Here is a 21,434-nt window from a genome sequence, read left to right as displayed (position 1 = left end):
GTTAAACAGTAAAGTGCCAGAACTTTGAAGGATTTAAGTTCACTCGTTGACATTCAAACTTAAATAAATCAACAGGGCTGCAAAGAGCATGCTGTCATTCCACAGATGTATGGAAAGCTAATTCAGTGGGGGTGGGGGGTCTTTCGCTGCCAAGGACTTCTGACAAGGTTCCCATATCATCCTGCAGGAAGTCCAAGATGTAACTCCTGACGTTATATTATATATGACGACAGAAGGGCTGAATGGAATGAACCTGATGTGATGTTTGGCATTATTTGTTATTAACTAACATCGCCTTCATTTTATTTGTATTCAACTTCATTTATGCAACATTTCATGCGGTACATTACCAAACATGTTAAATTTTATTTTAGTCCATTTGCTAATTATACCCAACACTTGGTTACATCTCTTAAGCGTGTAGCATTTCCCAATGAATACCTTAACATCTCAACATGTTGTTATAAACACTGAAGATCACAGATATGGCAAAGTCAGAATACATTTTCTAATTGCTAATTCCAAAGTATATACAAAAAATATCATTACTGAAGGGTTGAAATGCCACAGATAAAGAGCTTTATATTTACACAAAGAGCTTTACATTTACAGCCACTTTCTACACAGCGTCTTGATCAGGGGTCTTTTTAATTTCATCCAAAGAGTTTCCTGCTGTCTTTTCCTGTCCATCGCTTTGGACGGCTGACGTTTGTTTGGCCTTGTCACTGACAATCACAGTCTGAATATCAGGTTCTGGTCGGGTGATCTTGGACTCTGAAACCTGAGCCAGAATGGTCTGTGACACAGCAGCTTCCAGGACGGATGATGTTGAAACAGCTGGGATCTCGGAGACCGATGCCAGTGTGGCGTCAGAGACAGGAATGGAGAGGACTGAGGGTACGGACAAAGAGGTGGAGGACGCCTCGGAGGACAAGGGGATGGGATGAGCCATAGAGACAGGTATAGAGAAGGGGATGGAGGAACCATCTAAGGAAATGACATTGGTGCTTGTGCCATCAGTGGTCATGATGGGCTGGATATGCGTCCCAGGTGGCACCTCGGTGTGGATGACGGTGATCCCGCCGTGACTGACCAGAGCAATGGTTCCATGGCTGGTCCATTCAGACGGTAGAGTGACTGGCTCGGCTGGAACCACAATGGACTCTGTGTTGGTTTTACCGGCGGCATCAACAGCAGCATCAACACCACAAGGGGCATCAGCGGCAGCAACAGTGACACCTTCAGCACCTGTGGAAACAGCGTCACCCGTCGCAGCACCACCGCCACTTTTTCTTGATGGGCTCTTTTTCTCTCCTGCTCCTGCTTTTTTTGTCTTTCCCTTAGGGCTGGACTTGGGTTTCTTGTCCTCCACATTTCCCTCCAGAACCACCAGGTAGGTCTTCCAGGGAGCCTCGGAGTCGTGAGTCTGAACGTTAAAAGACCTCACATTATTTTTTATAGCAGTCAAAGCACTTTAAACACAACGTATCCTTTTTTTTAAATGTGAAAAAACCCTTACAGATAGAATGACGACAGTAAGATAAGCACCACTAACCAAAGCGTGTCTGCGGAGGGTGGACTTGTCTGTAAAGGTGCGGTTACAAAGGCCACACATGTAAGGTTTCTCTCCTGTGTGGATACGCTGGTGCCTCTGCAGGGCGTTGATCTGGGTAAAATGCTTGTCACAGTCTTTACAGCTGTACGGACGCTCACCTAGACGGAACAAGCACGCACAGGTGGTATTAAAACCGAAGGACACGGAGGAGGTTGAGAACAAGAACAATTTTTATATGTAAAAGCAGATGATGCCCTAAAATGAAAAACAAAGTGTGAGTGATCTTGCAGTTACCTGTGTGTATCTTTAAATGCTGGTGAAGAGAATTTCTCTGAGCAAAGCCTCGGCTACACTGTTCACACTTGTACGGCTTGAAGCCAGTGTGGATGTTTGAGTGGTGCCGGAGGTATTCTTTAGATGCAAAGCTTTTCCCACAGGCCTCACACATGAAAGGCTTCTCTCCTACCAAGAGAAAGAACAAGCAGCAAATGAAACATCATTTTCACATGTAGTCTGATGTGTGTAGGTAGCAGTGTGGCTACAATCCAAAAGGACTACTTAAGGGACAATCTCAGCTAAGAACATATTCGTGAGGAATCAAATCTTCAGTAAAACTTAAGAAAATAATACAGAAATGTTCATAGCTGTAATATTATTATCAGTCTTACCTGTGTGTGATCTCTTATGATAAGCCAACATGTGCTTCTGAGTGAACCTGGCGTCGCACTCGTCACATGCAAATGGCTTCTCTCCTGTGTGAATCCTACAAACAGGCATAGTTTAAACCTCCAATATTTCATGTATTTCAATGTATTTGTGTGTTTAATTACAATTCCCAGCTATCACTATCAAATCATAATTACTCACTGGTTTTGTGTATTTATGTCCACAGTTAATGACGGGACGGATCATGTTTGATAAAGATGGACGACATGACAACTTCCAACTTCCGTACCCGGGATATTTTAGCTCCATGTTGTTATTTCAGTGGGAGGAAGTGGAGACGCATCACTCATCTTTATATACAGTCTTATGGGACGGACAGAGTTTCTGTGTGATTGCAGTGTTTTGACAGACTGACACATTCTCAGACCATAAAGCAGAATGCTGTTGCACTCTGGGAATTTGTCCTAGCAGGTGAGGATTGCTCGCTCAACTTTCTTCTTGACTTCCCCAAAATTAAAACTTCAACCCTCTGGTTTAAATTGTTAGCATTTACACAACTCCTCCCCCCAAATTTTGACTTCCAGTCATCTGTGAGTTCTGTACCTGCGGTGCATCTTGAGTGCAGCATTCTGGGTAAATCTGGCCCCGCAGTCAGTGCACTCAAAAGGCTTTGCACCAGTGTGTATGCGCTCATGCAACAACAGTGCTGTTTTGGAGCTGAGCGACTTTCCACAATCAGGGCAGATGTGACGCTGGTTGTTACGTTCATGCACCTGAGAAGCAACAGGGGTGGGAGACAAAAATGCAGATTGCATTATTAAATATTTTATCAGTAGAATAGCACCGAACTTGACTTGTTGTTTCATGCATCCTCACCTGTCTTTGATGGCGGACGACATCCTTCTTTCGTTTGAAGGTCTTTGTGCAGGAGGTGCAGGAAAAGAGCCTCTCGTTGCTGTGGACGTGCTTTTCGTGGATCTTCAAGTTGCTGCGGTTTGCGAAGGTCTGCTGGCACGTCTCACAGCGATAGACGACGTCTGCTTTCACTCCATGGTACGTGCTGGGCAGAAGAACAGTAATGGGTCACAGCAATACCAGAGGTGTTGTTTTTAGTATCATGATCATCTGACATAGCTCCAGCATTAGAGGTGAATACACTATTTACTTCCAGGTAACGTGTGGTAGGACACTGCTGTGCTGAGGAACTGGTGTGCAAATTAGTTCCAACACGTGGTATCAAACTATAATACCAACAAAGAGATTATCAGGATGTGGTGTGAACATCACTGGTGAAAATTTGCTTTAAATGAATCTGAAACTAGTCCTATCTCCTGTCAAATAGTGGCTCATAATAAACACTATGATTGTTTGCTTTAGGGAGCTGTTGTAAAGATCAGTGAATTAATCTGAGGATCACTATAATGTCCAACCTGATGTGCTTCAAGTAGCTCCTCTCGTAGTGAAAGGTCCGTTGGCACTTGTCGCACTGGAACTGGGCTTTGGACGTTCTTTTTGACGTCACCTTGGACTCTCCCTCTTCCCCCTCCTCCTCCTCCTCCTCCTCATCCTCCTCCACAGATAGCATGAGGTCTTCAGGATTACTTTGCGCATTGTCCTCGTGTTCCCAGTTGTCCACATCAGAACCCGGCACTCCACATGAAGACTCATCACCTCTCTCTGCTCGATTCTCTGGCTGAGCCTCGACTTCAGTTCTGTCCTCAAACTCCTCTGTGTCCTCATTAGTAACTTGGTTTTCACTGTTTGAAGCCTCTCTTGTAGCGTTTAAACGCTTCTGAAGGATTCTGCGGCTTGATTTCCTCTGTTGCACCTGTCCCCCTTCACTTTTTTCATTCGTCACTGTTTTCTTAACCTTAGATTGTTTCGCAGTGACTTCATTCTCAGAGCCCTGTGGTGAGCGCTGCCGCTTCAGAACTAACCTGCCAAGCTGCTTCTTCCCTTTGGCTCCTTTTTCTTTATCGTCACACTGTAAGTAATAATGATCTACAACATTTGATGCAGGTGTTTTCTTTTTAGACGTTTCTAAAATCTCAGCATGCATGGCTTCATCGCAAACCTCTGACAGATCTCTACAGTCCAACAACTCTGCCGCTGCTCGCACATCAGCAATCTTTTTGCTGTCAACTTCCACTTTACCCGTGTACGCAAACTCCAAAAACTTGGAGAAATCATCAGAACGCACATTTGAGAGGGAAATTGTTTCTTGGGCTACATCCTGGATGAGAAGGATGTTCTTGAAGTAGCCACTGGATGCTGCAAGCACCGCCTGATGGGCCCGAAACTCCTGCTCGTCTCCCTGGACGTGCAATGTGACATCACACAAGTGTCCCTGCAGCCTCAGCTGATGCAGAGAAGCCAGGAAGTTTTCATGGTGCGACTTGGCGGTGAGCTGGACCACTCTGCGCTTCATGATGCATTTGTGCTGCGGACAGAAACAGAAAAGGAACCGAGACTTGTCATATAAGTTTCATTAATTTCACCGACAGGGTTATTACACAAAAATGTCTCAACCACTTTTTTTTTTTTTTTTACATTGCATTTTTTGTTGATTTCTCAGAGAAAAATAACTTGTAACTTAAGTTTTCCCTCTCACAAGATATGTCTCTGTCCAATTCAACCAACTCCATGTTGTTCGGTTTATACATCGTTTATACACCTACTTGCCCTTGGAATGAGACATTTACCCCCTTAACGCAGGAGCACATTAACTTTGACCTCTGGGCTCAATGAGCTGAATCTGTTAAACCCCCTACTCCTGCTCCCTATTTCTCCTAGTCTCTGCAATATCTATGTATTAGGTTATAATCAATTCTGCCAAGGACGTTAAGTTTCCATCTGTGTTTATTTGTTCGAATGCAGGATTACACAAAATCTACAGGATGGATTGTCACATAAATTGTTGGGAAAGGAAATAATTCAGGATCAGTCAGGGGACTGATCCAGTAAATATGTCAGAGGATAACTTCTGGAACTTGACGGGGAAAAACATGCATATCAAGGGGACTGTAATTCATGAATGTGTGCAGTTAGGTGAGGATGAAATAAAAATCAGGATCTGGAGAAACTCTTCTCTGATGGGCCTTGGTGGAGGTATGAACTTTGGTGAGTGCCGTTTTATCTCTGATCACATGCATGTGAACTTCAGGGCAGCTGTGTCGGCAGTGCAATATTTATCAATGACTTATTTTGGAGCAGTAGTTCGATTATTACACGTGTCATCACTACTGGGGCTAATATTAGGGCAAGGGTCGCTTCCTCGAGAGCAAAAGGAGCAGCTGCTATTGAACTAAAAGCTGGTTGAGTTCAGTGAAACTATCTTTATAAGACAATGTGCATTTGAAACACATCAGCATCTCAAGGACAACACGGCGAATAATGTTTAGTCTTCATAATGTCCACGGCTAGGATACTCAACAGCTAACAGCAGAGCCACGGACACGATGCTAAAACAAGCTAGGTTGAGCTAACGTGGACTTAGCAATGCAAAAAGAAAAAACCCGGAGGAGACAAATGAATTCCGCACCGAGCATGTGTGAAGCCGCAGCAGCAGCTCGGCTAAACTACCACACGACAACACGGAGCAAGTTTTCTTACCGTAAGCTTGCTAAAATGGCAGCCCTTCACAAATGTTCTCTGCGACGGAGGATATTTCCTCTAGAAGCCGGTCCCGAGACATCCGGTGATTCCAGATCAGTTCTCCATCGATGTGCTGCGAGTTAAAGCTCCAACACCCGAGTAGCACTTACTGCTCCTGGATCAGTTTAACAGGTTTGTTTGCGAACACGCATCGTAACTTGAAGATATGGAAGAATCGCTCCTCACATATTGTACATTCAGGGCATTTCCGGGTTTACTCTCAAGACATTTTAGCTAGCTAATGTTTGCTCGTACTTTAAACAGTTTCTATATATTTAATTTTTTACCTGTATTGTTTTTAAAGCTTGGTTGACTCTAGGAAATGTGGCTTAACTTTAAACACAAGTGTGAAAGAAACGTTAAAATGCAACTTACTGATGCTAGAGCTTTTCAAAGAACTATACATTATTCCACAGTAAAGGGTTTTGGATTAATCTAATGTTAGCAAGCTAATTAACACCATTTAAAGTTAGGCCACGTGTCTCACAGTCAACCCAGCTTTTGAAAAGGATACAGGTTAAAGAGGAAAATATACATAGAAACTGTTTACTGTTTAAATAATGTCACATAATGATGTTACCGTAATTCTAAGCAGAAGTAACCTAAATTGTATTTGTTGTTGCACTGCTGCCCTGTGGCCATACGGGGGCGCGATTGTACAAAGGGAACCGTGATATGCTTTGCAATTATTGGAGAGGAAAAAAAAGGCATTGGAAAAACCAAGCTTACATTCTTCAGCATGATCAGTTTTCACGCTGATTACTCTGATTCTAGAGGAGAGACGTAGTAAACTATCTGGTTTTCACTACTTCTTTTATTGTGATAGCAGTTTAATGAGATTGGTACCAAGCCTCATAAAAAACATGCCGACACGCTGCAAGATTTAAGTGAACTTGTTTACATCCACATGGACATAACTCAGAAATACATAAAGCATGCTGTCATTCCAAAGGTGTCTGGAAAGCTACTTGTGGAGTCAATGGGTTTCTGCTCCTGCAGCTGCCAACGGATGTTTTTCTTCTCTCTCTCTCTTCCAGAGGAAATCCATATACCTTACATTTGTCTTAATGAATTCTGCAAGCTAGCAATCTCTTTTCTGTTCCGGTGACTCATGCTGCTCTCTGGACCAAAGCTGCACAGACAGACCCCAGCCCTGACCTGGAACACTGTGTTCGCCTGACTTTTATTGCATTACTCCCTTGTAACTCACACACATAATATTTTTATAGATTGCCCTGTTCATAACTGGTGCTCTCTGAATCATCTTTGCGTGGAAAACTAACACACAATATTCTACATGTGCAGATTTAATCATCTGTAACTGAATTCTCACGGGACTCAAAAGTATTAGCATAGATATTAATATTGTGTGTATTATGGTAAATAAGCCCAGAGTTTAATAGAATGCTGAATGTGCAAATTAACAAGACAAGTCATACAATTTAATTCTTGGTTTCCATTAGTGCAAGTTCTGACATGACTGAAACATTTTATACTTTGGGCACAGTACTGAAAATGCATTTCTCATTTTTATTTTTCACAGTGGACTCAGTCTCATAGAAATGTCAAAGAAATGCTGTCAGTTCTGGAACTGATAAGATAACACATACCCATTAAGCAGTTATTAGTTACTAGTCATGTGCAGCTAGTATAGTCATGTGGAGCATAATGTGATATATTTAAAAAAAAAAGTTCAGAGGCTACAGATTCAGGTCAATGTCAGACGTAAACATTAAACACCAGGTCAGGTCGGTTGTTTGTGATGTTGTCACAGGATGCTTTGTCAGATTGAAGATACGACCGAGAAGCAGACGTGAGGTTTCTACATGTCGTCACTGGTTGACACGTGTAATCAAGGGAATGAACTCTCAGCATGTTGCGTCACTGAAATAACAAAAGGTCAAACAGTCGTCTCAAAAACATGTCATTTTCAACAGTGAGGGATACTGGCTGACTTTTCACAATCCTCCAGGGGCATTTTGTGTTATTCAGAGGTGAGCTAGGGGGGAGGAACAGAGGAGGGTTGATGTGTTGCCTCAGTAGCCAGCTGCATCACAAAGTGATCCAGTAACAAATTAAAATTCATCATCACATTGTCGGGGGGGGGGGGAGAAAATAAGGATGAGGTGCAAACACGCGTTGAAAGGTGACAAGCTCAGCAAACAAAACATTTTGTCGACGATGGGTCATGTTTGCTCTGCTATGGGTTGACTCCTCCACAGAACCAAAAATATCTACCCTGACGTTCCACAGTGCACAAACAGCCGTATAAAATGTGTACTGTGCAAGAGGGCAAATCTCAAAACCAAGGCCGGTTTGAATTTGAAGCTCCACATACACACAGTGCAAGAAGCAAGAAGAAAAACAGAAGAACTCAGTGAGTTCGGTGTTGGTGGTTGCAGCCCGGTTTGGTTTGCGTGCTGGCTCGTACACACACCCTAATTTGGATGCAATGAGGGTAAGTCAGTCAGTCAGTGTCCTCGCAGGACCTCTTCGAGACTCATAATCCCCGGCTAGATGAACTTAACCAGCGATGGTAAACACCAGAACGTTACATGGAAGTGCAGACACTGGTGGTCCAAGAATAACCGCAGCATTCTCTTTGTGCTCGCCCATACGACCACACAGCCGATGCCAGACCAATCGTAAACCAGTCCGACTCAGTATTCTGTGGTGTCCCTCTCTTCCCCCTCCAGTCACTGAACTCAGTTAAGAGAAAACATGTTCGTGAACTTTGTTTAATCCTCTTAGACTTGTGTTTCAACAGGCACCAATAAGGTTTTTTTTAACAATAACTTGTTTCTGCTTTGACAACGGGATACATTTAATTGATTGAATACGGTTTTGGAGAGTGTTTTTAGTAAATGGACATGGAACTCCACCCATATTTATATAAGTAAGAAATTGGCAGGAGGCAAATATTATAGATGTTTGTGTAGTCTTGTCAGGGCCAAGGTTGCTTTGCCAGGCTACGCACAGCAGTCCAGGCCTGTCAATGATAGTCTCACACTTTCCCCTTCCCTTCTTCTATCTTCCCCTGTTTTTGTCACTGGCTGGATGCCACACCACACTCAGCCTATCCAGAATATCACTGGAACCCCTAAAACCTCAGAGGAACATCAGGACATGAGAAAGCAATGATTCACAAAAATTGCAGAAGACTCTTTTGGGGCCAGACACAGTGTTTACCAAAGACACGGCCACACACAAGACAAAATGTGATCACAACACGCAGGGTCAAAATCTTATGGGCTTGCTAGTGGCTCCAGGGATCCGCTGGTCAGACGCTTTGGTCCAGTCTGAAATATTTTAACAGCTATTCAATGGTTTGCCATAAAATGTGGTACAGATTTGTACGGTGCCCAGAATCCCAATGACCCTAGTGACTTTTCATCTAGTCAAAATTTTAATGTTTCCATAACTTTGCTTTATGAGCGCTTTCAAATTTAATGGAAATCTCATCACCCTCAGATATACTTAATGTTTACTGGTAAAGAGAAAACGTTAGCAGATGGTGAACACAGTAAACATTCCACCTGCTAAACATCAGATTGTTCAGTCTCGCCCCGGACCTCTTCCCCCACATTGCACAGTGACAAAAACCTGTGTCAAGTAAATACAGTGCAAAAATAAACAACAACCCTTGAATGGTGTCTGTCCTCTTCCCCCTCAAATAGACTCAATTTCACCGAACAGAGATGTTTTTTCTTCTCGCGTCTGCCTCGTTCGGAAAAAATACTTTCCTTTCATTGATGAAAAGATATACGGCATTCAGAGATGAAATTACTTTCCAAATGGCCTCTGACTCACCATCTTTATTCCCAGTGCTCTCTCTCTGTCTCTCTCACGCACTCCCTCCCCACCCCTTCCTCCACCTTCACTCGTCCTTGCGAATGTTCTACAGTATCTATTGTAACTGTATATGCCACTTAGCACTTCAGACGGCAGAAAAACCAGCTCAAGGACGGCCTGCGCCCACTCTTGTGATGCTCATAAATAGACTATTTGTCCAGGCTTACCAATCACCTTACCCACCGAGCCTGTGTGGGTACTTACGGACATTGAATAGGTTGCACCAAAATAGATCCGTGCTGCTGTGCGAGGGTGGATTCAGGCCTGTAGCCTGCAGCAGCAGAGACCAGTGTGTTCAGGGAGACAGAAAAAAAAGATTGTTGTGGCTTTTTAAATGAAAAGAAATGACTCACAAAATCTAACCCTTTATAATGTGTTGAGACTTTTAACATCCGTTTGCAATCTGCAGCACACGAAAACAGGTGGTCACCTCCGCAGAGTTTCCCACAATGCAACTCTCTCCCTGCGACTGCGTGGGACATGACCAGCAGCACATTCCTGGAGAGCTGGATCCCCAGAAGCAACAATTCCTCCTTCCTCTCTTCCCTCCCTTCCTTCCTGTCGCCCTCTTGTCCTCTCCTTCGCTTCCCGCGGATTGCATCACTCGTCTGCCTCCTGGCCTCCTCTGCTCGGATCCTTTAATCACATATGGTACACATGCACGCTCACACGCAGAGGCAGACCACAGACACACACACACACTGTGGGCAGAGGGCACCCTCGTCAAGTCCTCATACTGGTTTTGTGGCTTCAGTTGGAATTTTATGGTTGGTTTGAGCAGAGGATTCTGGAGGATTTCCAGCTGCTCTCCAAAGACTCCGCTTCTCTCTTTCTCTTCCTCCATGTCTTTGTTCCTTCCCTTCACCCTCCCGCCAACCCCACAGTCCCCCGGTTCCCCCAGCCCCGCTCTACCCACTCGCCCTCAAGGTCAGAAATATCCTGCGGTTTAGGTTTTGATCCCCTTGGATATGCCCTTGCTCTTTCTGTCTCTCCCTTCCTTTTCTGTCTCGCATGTGCTCCTCTCGGACCCCCCCCCCCCCCCCCCACACACACACACACACACACACACACACACACACACACACACTCCACTCACACGCACACTCACACACACACACACACACACACTTACTGTAAGCACGCTGCACTACTCCAAGTATTCCAATGTAGGAAACACAAGTTTGGATCAGCATAGGCAGTGCCTTGCAATAACACGCTCACACACCCTCCCACCAGGGGTCAACAGGGTATCCTGATACAGTGTGTAACATCGGGGGAAGAAAAAAAAAGTCATCATAGCTCTCTAAGCTGAAATTGTCATCACTGAGGACTTATCCATCTTAAATCCTCTGGTTCAGAGACAGTAAATAAAAGGGACTGATCCCTAACTTCTTCCTGTGGAGTCTCAGTTGGTGGACTGCACCGGCCCCAGCCAGGTTAACCCTGCTCCTCTGGCTTCTCTGAGTTGTGTAACATGGCAGGGATCCAGCACTTGTGTAATACCAGGGACCTTGGCTGGCTGAAAGAATGCCAGTTCAACCAGTCATCCTTCCATATCCGTGGGTGAATGGAGGAACACCAAGTCTTGCCCAATTAAAGCCTTGATCCTGAGTCTTATCGTGAGCATCAGGTTGCAAGTTTTCTGGAAAATAATGACTAATCTACACGATAATGATTTTGCCATGTTTGTTTTTGCTGTTTTTTCATAATATAGTTTTAAAGTGTAAGATTAGTGCAAATTGTATATAACATAAGTCAAACCTGTAACCCAACTGTACATCTCTGTTCTATACTGCAAAAGTGTCCCTTTGAGTAACTGTGTTTCTCATCAAATTACCTTGTCCAAGTTCTTGTGGCCTGACAATCATACATATACATATCTCAACAGTACAACTTTAATGTCTAGATCACCATATTGTGCCTGGCTGCATCTGCCTCCAGCATGTCAGTGGATTGGACACAGACTTAACAAAAAAGTGCATGTCAAATGAATAGTTTCTGTCTAAGATGGTTGATTCTTTATTGATTTTTTATTCAGGAGAAAAAAACAGTAGACAGTGCAGGTAGTCTGTGCAGCTCTGTTCTCTGTGGTAACCACACAGAACAGGCCTAATTAATTTTTGTCACCACTTTGTGCTTGTAAAACAGACTGAGCCTCCAGGTGTGCACCCAGGAAGTCCTGCTGGTTTATCTAGCCTCAGGCTGAGTCATCCAATTGTGGGGACAGGAGATTTTAACAGGGATTGCAACAGCACTGTTTCCAATTGACGCTTTAACAGGGAAGAAGAAAGACTCTCCCAGTAAAATAAACCACAAATAGTTCTCGAGAAACACTGCACCCCACCGCTCGGTTTCAACTTGTTGACACAGCGGCTCAAGACAGATTGTTTTTCAAATACGCAACCGGCTGTCAAATATACAGTGTCAAATTAACTTTGGAGCTGCCTCCCAAAGGTCTGTGTTTTTCATACTGCATTTGTCCATTTTCTTTGGGTTGTCTCCCAGAAGTGGCGGAGACCACAGACATGAAAATACCTGTGAAATGAAGCCCGACCATACAGCCAACTGGCCCAGCCCACATAATACTGTATATGCTGCCTGTCGACATACAGTTAGATGGCATGTTATTAATGTTGGCATGTTATGTTATTAATTATTCTCATCAGGGTTTTGTTAATCCGACACAGTTTATTGTTTCAAATACGCTGTGACGGTTTGATTTCGGCTGCCACCGGTTTTTGTTTCCACAAAAGGGCCTTGTGAGATAAAACACATCTCTCAGTGGGTGAGAAAACGGGGGCCTTGAAGTAAGATCTTCAGTGCTGACCTATTCCCTTTTTACGCTTTGTGGATAATCACGAAATCCTGATAATCCCAAGAAACACAGCTTTGCTTTAAGAGCCACCATTTTCTCTTTGTGTGAACCCTGCTCTCCCTCAACATCCTTTTTGAAAAAGTCCATAAATGGAGAGGAGAGGGGAAAAGGAGTCGAGGGGGAAATGGGCAGTGTGGGTGGGGGGGTTGCAGATCTGACAGGCTGTTCCAGCGATGAGACCCATAACTGACACATTTACTGTGGAAAAAGACAAGTATGTGAGTGTGTGAGAGAGACAGACGTAAGGATTTAGAGGACGAGATAGAAATAATGTAATCGCTCTCTCACTCTCATGCACACTCACAGAGACAGTGTAATGTTAACATCTCTTTCTGTCAGCTGAGGGAACTCATGGGACCGAACCTCCAGCTCACTAATTTCATTATACCAGGGTGTGTGTGGTGGGGGGGGGGGCACAGGCATCTCAACAGGCCTATGATCTCTTTATACTCGGAGTGTGAGCCGTGCCACAGATGCTGACGTGCCACTTTTTCCATAGCGAGCTCTCATTTGATCCGCTGCCACGGAAATGGCCTTCAGTCTGAGACAACTGTCACTGTTTATCCATATAACGGCGATAACAGGGCCTTCCTCTGTGTGGTAGTGTCAGATGAGTGGAGTGTGGAGGAAATTGTCAGAGAAGAAGGAGAATGATTCATTGTGCAGCTCTATAATTGTATGATCCAGCATTTATCGTGGGCACAATGGTGAGATCATCCTCCACCATTAGACCTGGAGCTGGACCTCAGGACAGTAACATCATGCACAGACGTTTAAAGGATCATATCAGTGGTTCTGCATGTCGTTGCCCATTAACTTATGTTTATTTTCCTCCTCTTCCAGGCTGCCACTGGTTTCCATGTATTTCACATCAGTGTGAAAATCATTTAGCAGCAGCTTCAAGCTTCTTTGAAACAGGTAATCAATCACAACATTTTATTGTCTTTTCTTTTTGTTCAACCTTCTTTTCAAAGATGGTGTTGGTGGAGGGCTCTTTAATACTTACTTCCATGATCTTTGACTGAGGCAAATGATGAGATGCTTGTTTCTTTTCTTCTTTCTTTCTTTCTTGGAATACAATGTTATGTTACAAAAAACTTTATGTATCCCTTATTATTCTTTCTTTCTTTCTTACGATATGATACGATACAGTAGGATACAAAATGAAACAAGATATATGCTTCATTAGTTCCTTATCTTTTTTTTCGATACTATATGATACAAAACGATACAATACTATACAAGATAATTTCTTTTTTTCTTTTTTGATCAAAATTCATGTAAACACTATAACTGTAGCATTTAGCTTGCCTGGAATAACCCGCATTGATTAACCTTGACATAAACAAACCATCAAAAGCACCAGCAATCATTCAACAACAACTACAGCAACTACAGCAGCACTGAGATGATATCACTTCTTTATGGCTGCAGATACTTTATGCATTATGGATGATTTACCTTCATGTCTGTCCTTTGGCTCCCTTTGGAATCATGTCAAATATTTTCTTTACAATAAATTAAAACCTGCATCATAGACTATTAGAGTCAGATTGCAGTATCAATTACACTTCATTAGTTTGACATAGTGTTATCATAACATTGTGCACAGAAGTGTGGGGGTCACCACGACTTTGTCACTTCACTGCAAGGCAAGAAGTTAGTGAAGGTAATTTTATTTCAATTTGTTTATAGCGAGTCTCACATCAGAGCACAGAGAAGCAATTTACCTCCTCAGCACTGCACAAGGTAAATACACAAACTGCAGTCATAACCTCACCTCCTCCATCCCTCCCTCCCCCCCTCCGCCTCGCTCAGTGTGCATGAGTGATAAAAGGCACGAGGACGGGAGAAAAGACGACTGGGTACACAGGTAGATGGACAAAATGATCCAGTTTGCCTCATTAGAGGAAAGCGTGATGTTCCCGGTGATCCGAGCAGACCCGGGTTGTCATGGCGACGGAGCGGCATTGTCACAGACAGTTTCCGCGGGGTTCTCGTCTGTCTGTCTCTGCACATTTGTTCTTCATCAGGGACACTCAGATCACTGTTATTCTACACCACGAGGCTATGAGTCATACACATGTTTTTTTTTATTATTCTGCATCTGGAGCAAAAAGGGGTTTAGAACAGTGATACACATGCACATACACAATAGATAGGATATGCATACACAACTTGATACACATATGCAAACATACACGTGTCCATATGCTCCCCATGCACATGCAAATATGCACTTTCAATTGCTTTCAACCACATTTAAGATGCGAGGGTTTGTCAGTATATGACAGATGTGCACTGCACCATGCACTTCTCATTTCTGAGTGCTTATCTTCCTGTCTCTCTGCCTTTGTGTTCCAGGCTGTTTCCCCTCATTATATATCAGGTAGATTATGGGCTTTAATCGCCCCTTCAGTCTCACAGATCAGCTGATGTGCTCAGTGTGTTTCCTGCTTATCTAGGCCACCAGATGTCAAAATCTGGGGCTTTATAGAAAAAGCCAGAACAGCCTTCTCAGCATCAGGCAGTGAGAGGAGTTGACTGATGTGGAGGAGAATGCCAAACTTTGCAGTGAGGAGGAGACAGTGTGAGGAGGGGGTTATGAGATGCATGTTTCAGGTACACCGGAGTGGAAGTTAGGAGGACAGCATGCGTAGGCCACTGCAGGACACACAATGACACACACGCAGACACACCCTGAGGTCCAAGGTAGAACACAGTGATGAGTGACCGACTGTCTCATCGTTCTGCTGCCATGGCCTACAGCTGTTTTATCTAAGCCCCTCTTCTGCTGGCACCTCTTCACACACACACACACCACATATGCCTCTTGGTCATTTATTTCTCCTACCCGCTTGATTTGTCCGCTTATCTCTCCAATCTTCCCTTAACTTGGAGGGACACACACACACACACACACACACACACACACACACACACACACACACACACACACACACACACACACACACACACACACACACAAACACACACACACCCACACACACACTGGCATTAACTACATATGGCTTAACTTCACTTTAAATTCCACATATGGATCTATGGAGGGAGGATAAAAACATATTCAAGACATTTGATGTGGATTCTGTGTCAGGGAGAAAGCCTTTAATCATTACAATCCCTCTACTGCAGCGTCTTCCCTCGGTGACTCCCCCTCCCCATGTATAGATCATGTGCTTTCCATGTTTATCACTCTCAAGGTATCCATATTTGCCTTTTAGTGTTTTTTGCATTTACCACCACCTGAAGAATCATTGTTCTGTGCATGTCAATATTAGGACCATATTCCCATTATAAGTCCTGGTTTTTGTCACAAAGGGAATACTGGTTGTTGAGTCTCTCTTTTGCTGCTTGGCTTTTTTTCATGGCTGCATAATGCAGGATAAACTGGGATTTTTCAAGTGTAAATGTGGTCCACGCATAGATTGTATATAAAGATGGACGGCATTATGAGTCATAAACCAAGCCTACTCCATGATAGTGGATAAGACATAGACCAGTCAATGGTTGAGTGTGTGTATCATTCTACACCATGAGGCTGTCCCTTTTCGAAGGCGCCTCTAGATATGTTCTTTCATCCCTGAGAAACAAAGATTCAAACGGATGGATCAAACGCTTCATTGACCATTTTTCAAAGAGGTAATGGAACTGACAAGTGATGATGTGTCCAATGCTTGAGTATTATGCTTCAACTCAACCACACAGTACACAGTACACATGTTCAACAACCAAGGGGCATTAAAAACTTTCTCGTCATGTCCAATTTCAGCTCTGTTACTAGGCAACAGCAATAAAGGCGGGATGAGCAGGTGACAGAGATCAGGGAATGGCTCGGTAGACCAGATCATTTCAGGTCGAAGGATGCAGCCCCTGAATTGAGGGTCCATTGTTATTTCAAATGTTTTTCCAGGAAGAATAGCAGCTGTGCTCACTTTTGTTCTGCACAGTGAAACCATGCAGCAGATTCAGTCTTGTTAATATCTCAGCACATCACCTTTAACTGTGTAGTTCAGTACCACCTCCTCTATGTATGTGTGCAGTTTTTCAAATTCTGCTTTAGCTATGCTTTTATTAATCATATTATAACACAGTAAGATTTGGTTGATTAAGTAATTAAAAATCTATGTGACTTCCATAAATCTTCAACCCAACATGTCAAACTGCTTAGATCACAAGCAGATAACCTAAATAAGAAAGACCGGAGTGGTGGAACACGCAGGATTTAGCCATCCTGCAACTGCCTCTCTACAAAACCATCTGTATCCATCTTCCAATACATTAAATGAACTAATGAGGTGTGAAACTGCCTGTTAAAGGCACTGATTGCAAAGTGTGGGGCTGCTTCCATAACAGGACAGCATGTAAGATGTGAAGGCAGCCACTTTGCAGCCAACTGCAAATCAAACATCAGTTAACAAGAAAGTCAGAGTCTTGCATGAATCTCACTGGAGTCTTGAGCTCAGCGGTGCATAGCTGATGAGTTCCCTGCCTAACTCCTTCCACCAGCCAGCCAGCCAGCCAGCCGCTCCCTGGCAAACAAGCCAGTGTATGACTCATCACTCGGAGCATGTGATCCTTCTCTTAATGCACGCACGCACATACCCACACACACACAAGCCACACACACGCGCACACACACACTCACACGAATGCCAAATGCATGCACACACAACACACACTCACACACACACACACAAATGCCGCACACAAGCACACTGCCAGGGGTTTCCCTCCCCGACTGTACATTGCATGCATTAAATCCATGACAAGTATAAAGAGAAGGGAAGCCCTTTGTGTTGAAGATTGTGTCTGCGTCCAAAGCATACGTGTGTGTGTGTGTGTGCACGTCTTTGTGCAGCTATGTTTGAGAGTGTGTTGATTTTCCTACAGGGCCACTGTTTGATGAGGGATGAGTCATACGGATGGAGACCCCGAGGAAGACTGGCAGGTTGGTGATTCACCATGTAAAAAAAAAAACCTCTGTGTGTGCATGTGTGTGCATGCATGTTCTACGCTCTACTCATGTCCTATACACATTCAGTAACTAATTATATATGCTTGTATGTCCTGATGCATATTCATGTATGTACACAAACATATGCTTACATTCCAAGTGTATGTATGTATACGTGTGTGTGTGTGTGTGTGTGTGTGTGTGTGTGTTGTATATACAGTATGTGTGTGTCCTATGGGTAGACAGCCTCCTGCTTTGGGCTGTTTTTGTTTATCCTCCTGCAGAGTGAGAGGGTATATGGGTATATGCATAATCAGAGAAACACCACAGGGAATTGTTGACTCCATTAATCCAGTACGCAGGAGAGCATTTCTCATTCCTCGCCACACCCCCCCAAATTCACACTCTTATCAGCCCTGCCGAAACACTATGAATGACATAATGCAACATGGAGGCAAGAGTCCCCGAGTTCTGTGCAGATTTGATTGAAGTGATCTCATTATTTTCTTGTCTGATGTGTCTACACCTTCGAGGCAGGAGAGTGCAACTCACTCTGCAGCAGAGAGGACTTCATCAAAAGATATCAGAGGCTGAGGGGAGTAAATTGATATTCTGGTGCCCCCCCTCCCAACACATCTGCATCTTTCTCTATTATTCAAGTCTGTTGTGTCTGGTGAGGAACATTCCAGATTTTGCGGACAGATTTGGATTGTTAAATGATTTGTTTTGATCATGTGGCTCTGCAAGTTTTCACAAAACTGCGAGTTCCCAATAAACTGTGACAGAGATTCCTCTGGCAAGCATCATGACAAATGGCAACAACTCCACGCTTTAATTAACCAAGCTCCGTTCACTTTGAATCATTTGAGGCCATTAAAAGCCCTCGGTTGTGTTGTGGATATACTGTGTACATCACGGCAGCACGGGAGGAGTTTACAGAGGCCATAATGAGCGATCATCAGACGAATGCGTCTATCTTTTTACATTAAGATGATTGATCAGCAAGGCGGGGATGCTCGGCTGATGATGAGGCAGTTATCTAGGGGAGACAACGGCGAGATCATTAATCTTCCCTCGTGATGAGGAGGCAGGGGTGTGTGGGTGTTGGGATGCCCATGTGTGGCTTTTTGATAGGTGGAAGCAGCACTTGTTTGTTCACAGCAGCACTGATGAGGATTTATCAAAAAATGGGAACACTCTGTCTCTCTCCCTAGCTCTCTCACACACAAACACTTGTGCACACACACACACACACTGATTCGCACTCCCATGGGTCACCTTGTGCTGCACAAATTGGCTTTGGTTGGTTGAGGTCTCAGCGGTTGCAAATTAGTCAGGCGCTGCATCTCTTTGAAAGTCTGAACTCGGCTCACTCTCCCAACTGTCGTTCCAAGCATCATGCTTTCCGTCTTTTGTTCTTCTCCTCCAGCCTCTCCTCCCCTTTTCTGTTTTTTCGCTGCGCTCTCTTGTTTTCCCTTTTCCTAATAATTTCCCTCGCTTGCCCCTCTCATTTATCAAATCTGTATCTCTTTTTCATCCCCACTTCATCTTTGTCTCAGTTTCCCCCCTCGTTCGCTCGCTCACTCACTCACTCCTCGCTCTGTCCTTCCCCAATGATTGGAGTGGAAAGTTCTCCCGCAGTATCCCTCAATGCAGCTGCTGTGGCATTTCTTTACTCATTCATTCAGAAGGCTGTTAAATACAGCCCGGCTCTACAACTGTTATTCTCCCTCTGCCGTTTGTGTGAATGCATTACTTCAGCTTTACTTACCGTCGTGGTGAATGAGATCGTTTGCTCGGCTGATGCGCAGGAACTTGGGAAAGTGCTTTCATTTAGGAAGAATGATACTGCTGTGTCACCAAAGTAGCTCAGGCTATTCATTTCCCCGCAAGCTACACTGTCAGTGGAAAGTAACTGACATCAGCATGCATCTATTCAAAATGGAGAATCAAAAGAGTGTTAACAATCAGGTGTGAAAAGAGCAAGTGCATCAATAAATTACAATGAGCATTAATTACACACTGACAGGTTATTATGTTATGGATTGTGGTTTGTAATTTTGATTAGCAGCCATTTTGCATCTGTTTTTTCATTCTGCCTGAGACCTGTGCTCTGGATTTAAATATTTAGCAACTGATTTTTCATAATTTGTAATGATGACATGTTTTTCCTGTTTCATTCCTAATTAGTACTGTCATGCATCTCCAAATCTACAATTGGCGGCACGGTGGTGCAGTGGTTTTCACCGTCGCCTCACAGCAAGCAGGCTTCAGGTGTGATTCTCTGTTCTTTTTGTGTTGAATTTATACTCACTGGTTCTGTGTGGGTTTTCTCCAGGTACAACTTCCTTGCTAGGTTAATTGTGGACCCTAAATTGACGGTAGGTGTGAATGGTTGTCTCTGGACGCTGTCTAGGGTGCACCCCCATCTCGTCGGGAGTGACCCTCAAAAGATAGAGCGGTATAGATAATGGATGGATAGATATTTATACTGTCATAAGGCACAGTGCCCAAACACACTTCAATTCATTAATATATATATGATCTACAACAGTGAAACCTGTTTCAGGTAGTGGTACATCCTTCTGCAGTTGCCAGTGAATACATGGAGAGCTTGTTCTATCTACTAATTCAAGAAATCTATGTCTGTCTGTCTGACTGTAGTTCGAGAACCGGGGTCGGCTTCACACTTGGTATGTGTATTGTCAAAGGCCCAAGGAAGTGTAGTGTTGAATTTGGACACACAATATGTTCAATATTAATACATTTTGTATAAACACATGGCTGGCACCCTGTAGCAGCTACGACTCATCAACATAAGTGACGTTGTCGAACATGACAAGTGCGTCCACAACTGCAGGCGCGTTCATGACAATGAATCCTGAGTCGAGCTTAAGGGAACTTTGAACAAACAGGTGAACAGCTCTTTGCGCAGCAGTGCCGGCTTCATGGTTTTGCAGTCTCCCACGGTCGGTCTCTACTTGACTGCAGCTCGGTCACTGCACGAGTACAATAAATTAAAAAAGTACTTTACTAGAAAGTAAATAGTTCAAATTGTTAGCCAAAGATGGATACATGGTTGAAACAGCTATCACTTTAAGTCATAGTAGTATGAATGCAAACTGACTATCATTGACAATCAAAGCAATGTCGTAATATGCACGTTTATCTAATTAAAAATGTCAAATAATATGTTAGTGGTAGTGCATTAACAATATGTTTAACACATGACAAGTGGCGAAGGTATACTCGAGCTCATCTGACAGGGCTCTGAGGTTTCATCTCATTAAAAAGCATGGGAACCACCGATGTATTACAGTATTATCTCTGCTTTTTATCTGTGTGTGTACAGTATGTCACTTGGAGAACATACTAGATAGCATGAGCAACAGAGTGAAGCAGTGGTCTCTTTGATCAGAAACCAACCGAGTGCTCCTCTTCTTTTGTCTTGCCACTGGCTGCGTTGGCATGGAAACCCCAGCAGAGTGGGGAACACTGTGGTCGATCGGCAAATGGGTCACATGGACAGGAAAACAAGCACACAGACACACACAGACACACACAGACACACACACACAAACACTGAAAACTTATGTGGCAACCCACTTAGCATCAAGTGCAGGGTTACAAAGTAAAGAAACCCCTGACCTATTTCACCACCAGGCCAAAGAATGAGCCCCTTTCTTTTGCGCAACATGCTTATGTTGCAACATTATACAGTTAAACTATAAGCTATTAACCATGTGTTTCACTTTGTTAGTGCAAAGACTCGTTGGACCATTGCAGAGGACTATCTATTTCACTTTCCTTTTAAACATTCCCCTTTTAAGCTATGTATTATTAATATCTTAGGA

At 43.7% G+C, this 21,434-nt stretch overlaps 1 protein-coding gene and 1 long non-coding RNA gene across 2 annotated transcripts; one reads left to right on the top strand and one right to left on the bottom strand.

Annotated features, from left to right (window-relative positions):
• Positions 1-259: 259 nt before the first annotated feature.
• On the bottom strand, positions 260-6,473 carry gzf1 (GDNF-inducible zinc finger protein 1). Its single transcript, XM_020091616.2, has 8 exons — positions 5,834-6,473; positions 3,652-4,661; positions 3,098-3,281; positions 2,825-2,994; positions 2,224-2,318; positions 1,850-2,017; positions 1,556-1,713; positions 260-1,426 (listed from the first exon to the last, which is right to left on the bottom strand). Exons 2-8 carry the CDS (start codon positions 4,647-4,649, stop codon positions 620-622), a joined length of 2,580 nt encoding a protein of 859 aa, XP_019947175.2. The 5' UTR covers positions 4,650-4,661; positions 5,834-6,473; the 3' UTR covers positions 260-619.
• Positions 5,873-21,057, top strand: LOC138405522 (uncharacterized). Its single transcript, XR_011239287.1, has 3 exons — positions 5,873-6,007; positions 13,446-13,520; positions 17,517-21,057. It is a non-coding gene; the product is annotated as an uncharacterized lncRNA (long non-coding RNA).
• The last annotated feature ends 377 nt before the right edge of the window (positions 21,058-21,434 follow it).

This window comes from Paralichthys olivaceus, chromosome 19, assembly GCF_024713975.1.
Source record: "Paralichthys olivaceus isolate ysfri-2021 chromosome 19, ASM2471397v2, whole genome shotgun sequence".
Classification (NCBI taxonomy): Eukaryota; Metazoa; Chordata; class Actinopteri; order Pleuronectiformes; family Paralichthyidae; genus Paralichthys; species Paralichthys olivaceus.
This window is presented reverse-complemented; position numbering and strand designations above follow the sequence as displayed.

Coding starts and splice junctions, on each gene's coding strand:
- gzf1 (XM_020091616.2), bottom strand. CDS start 4,649: ATGAAGCGCAGAGTGGTCCAGCTCACCGCCAAGTCGCACCATGAAAAC. Junction 2,995..3,097: donor TCGTCCGCCATCAAAGACAG/GTGAGGATGCAT, acceptor GTTGCTTCTCAG/GTGCATGAACGTAACAACCA. Junction 1,427..1,555: donor CCCTCCGCAGACACGCTTTG/GTTAGTGGTGCT, acceptor TTTAACGTTCAG/ACTCACGACTCCGAGGCTCC.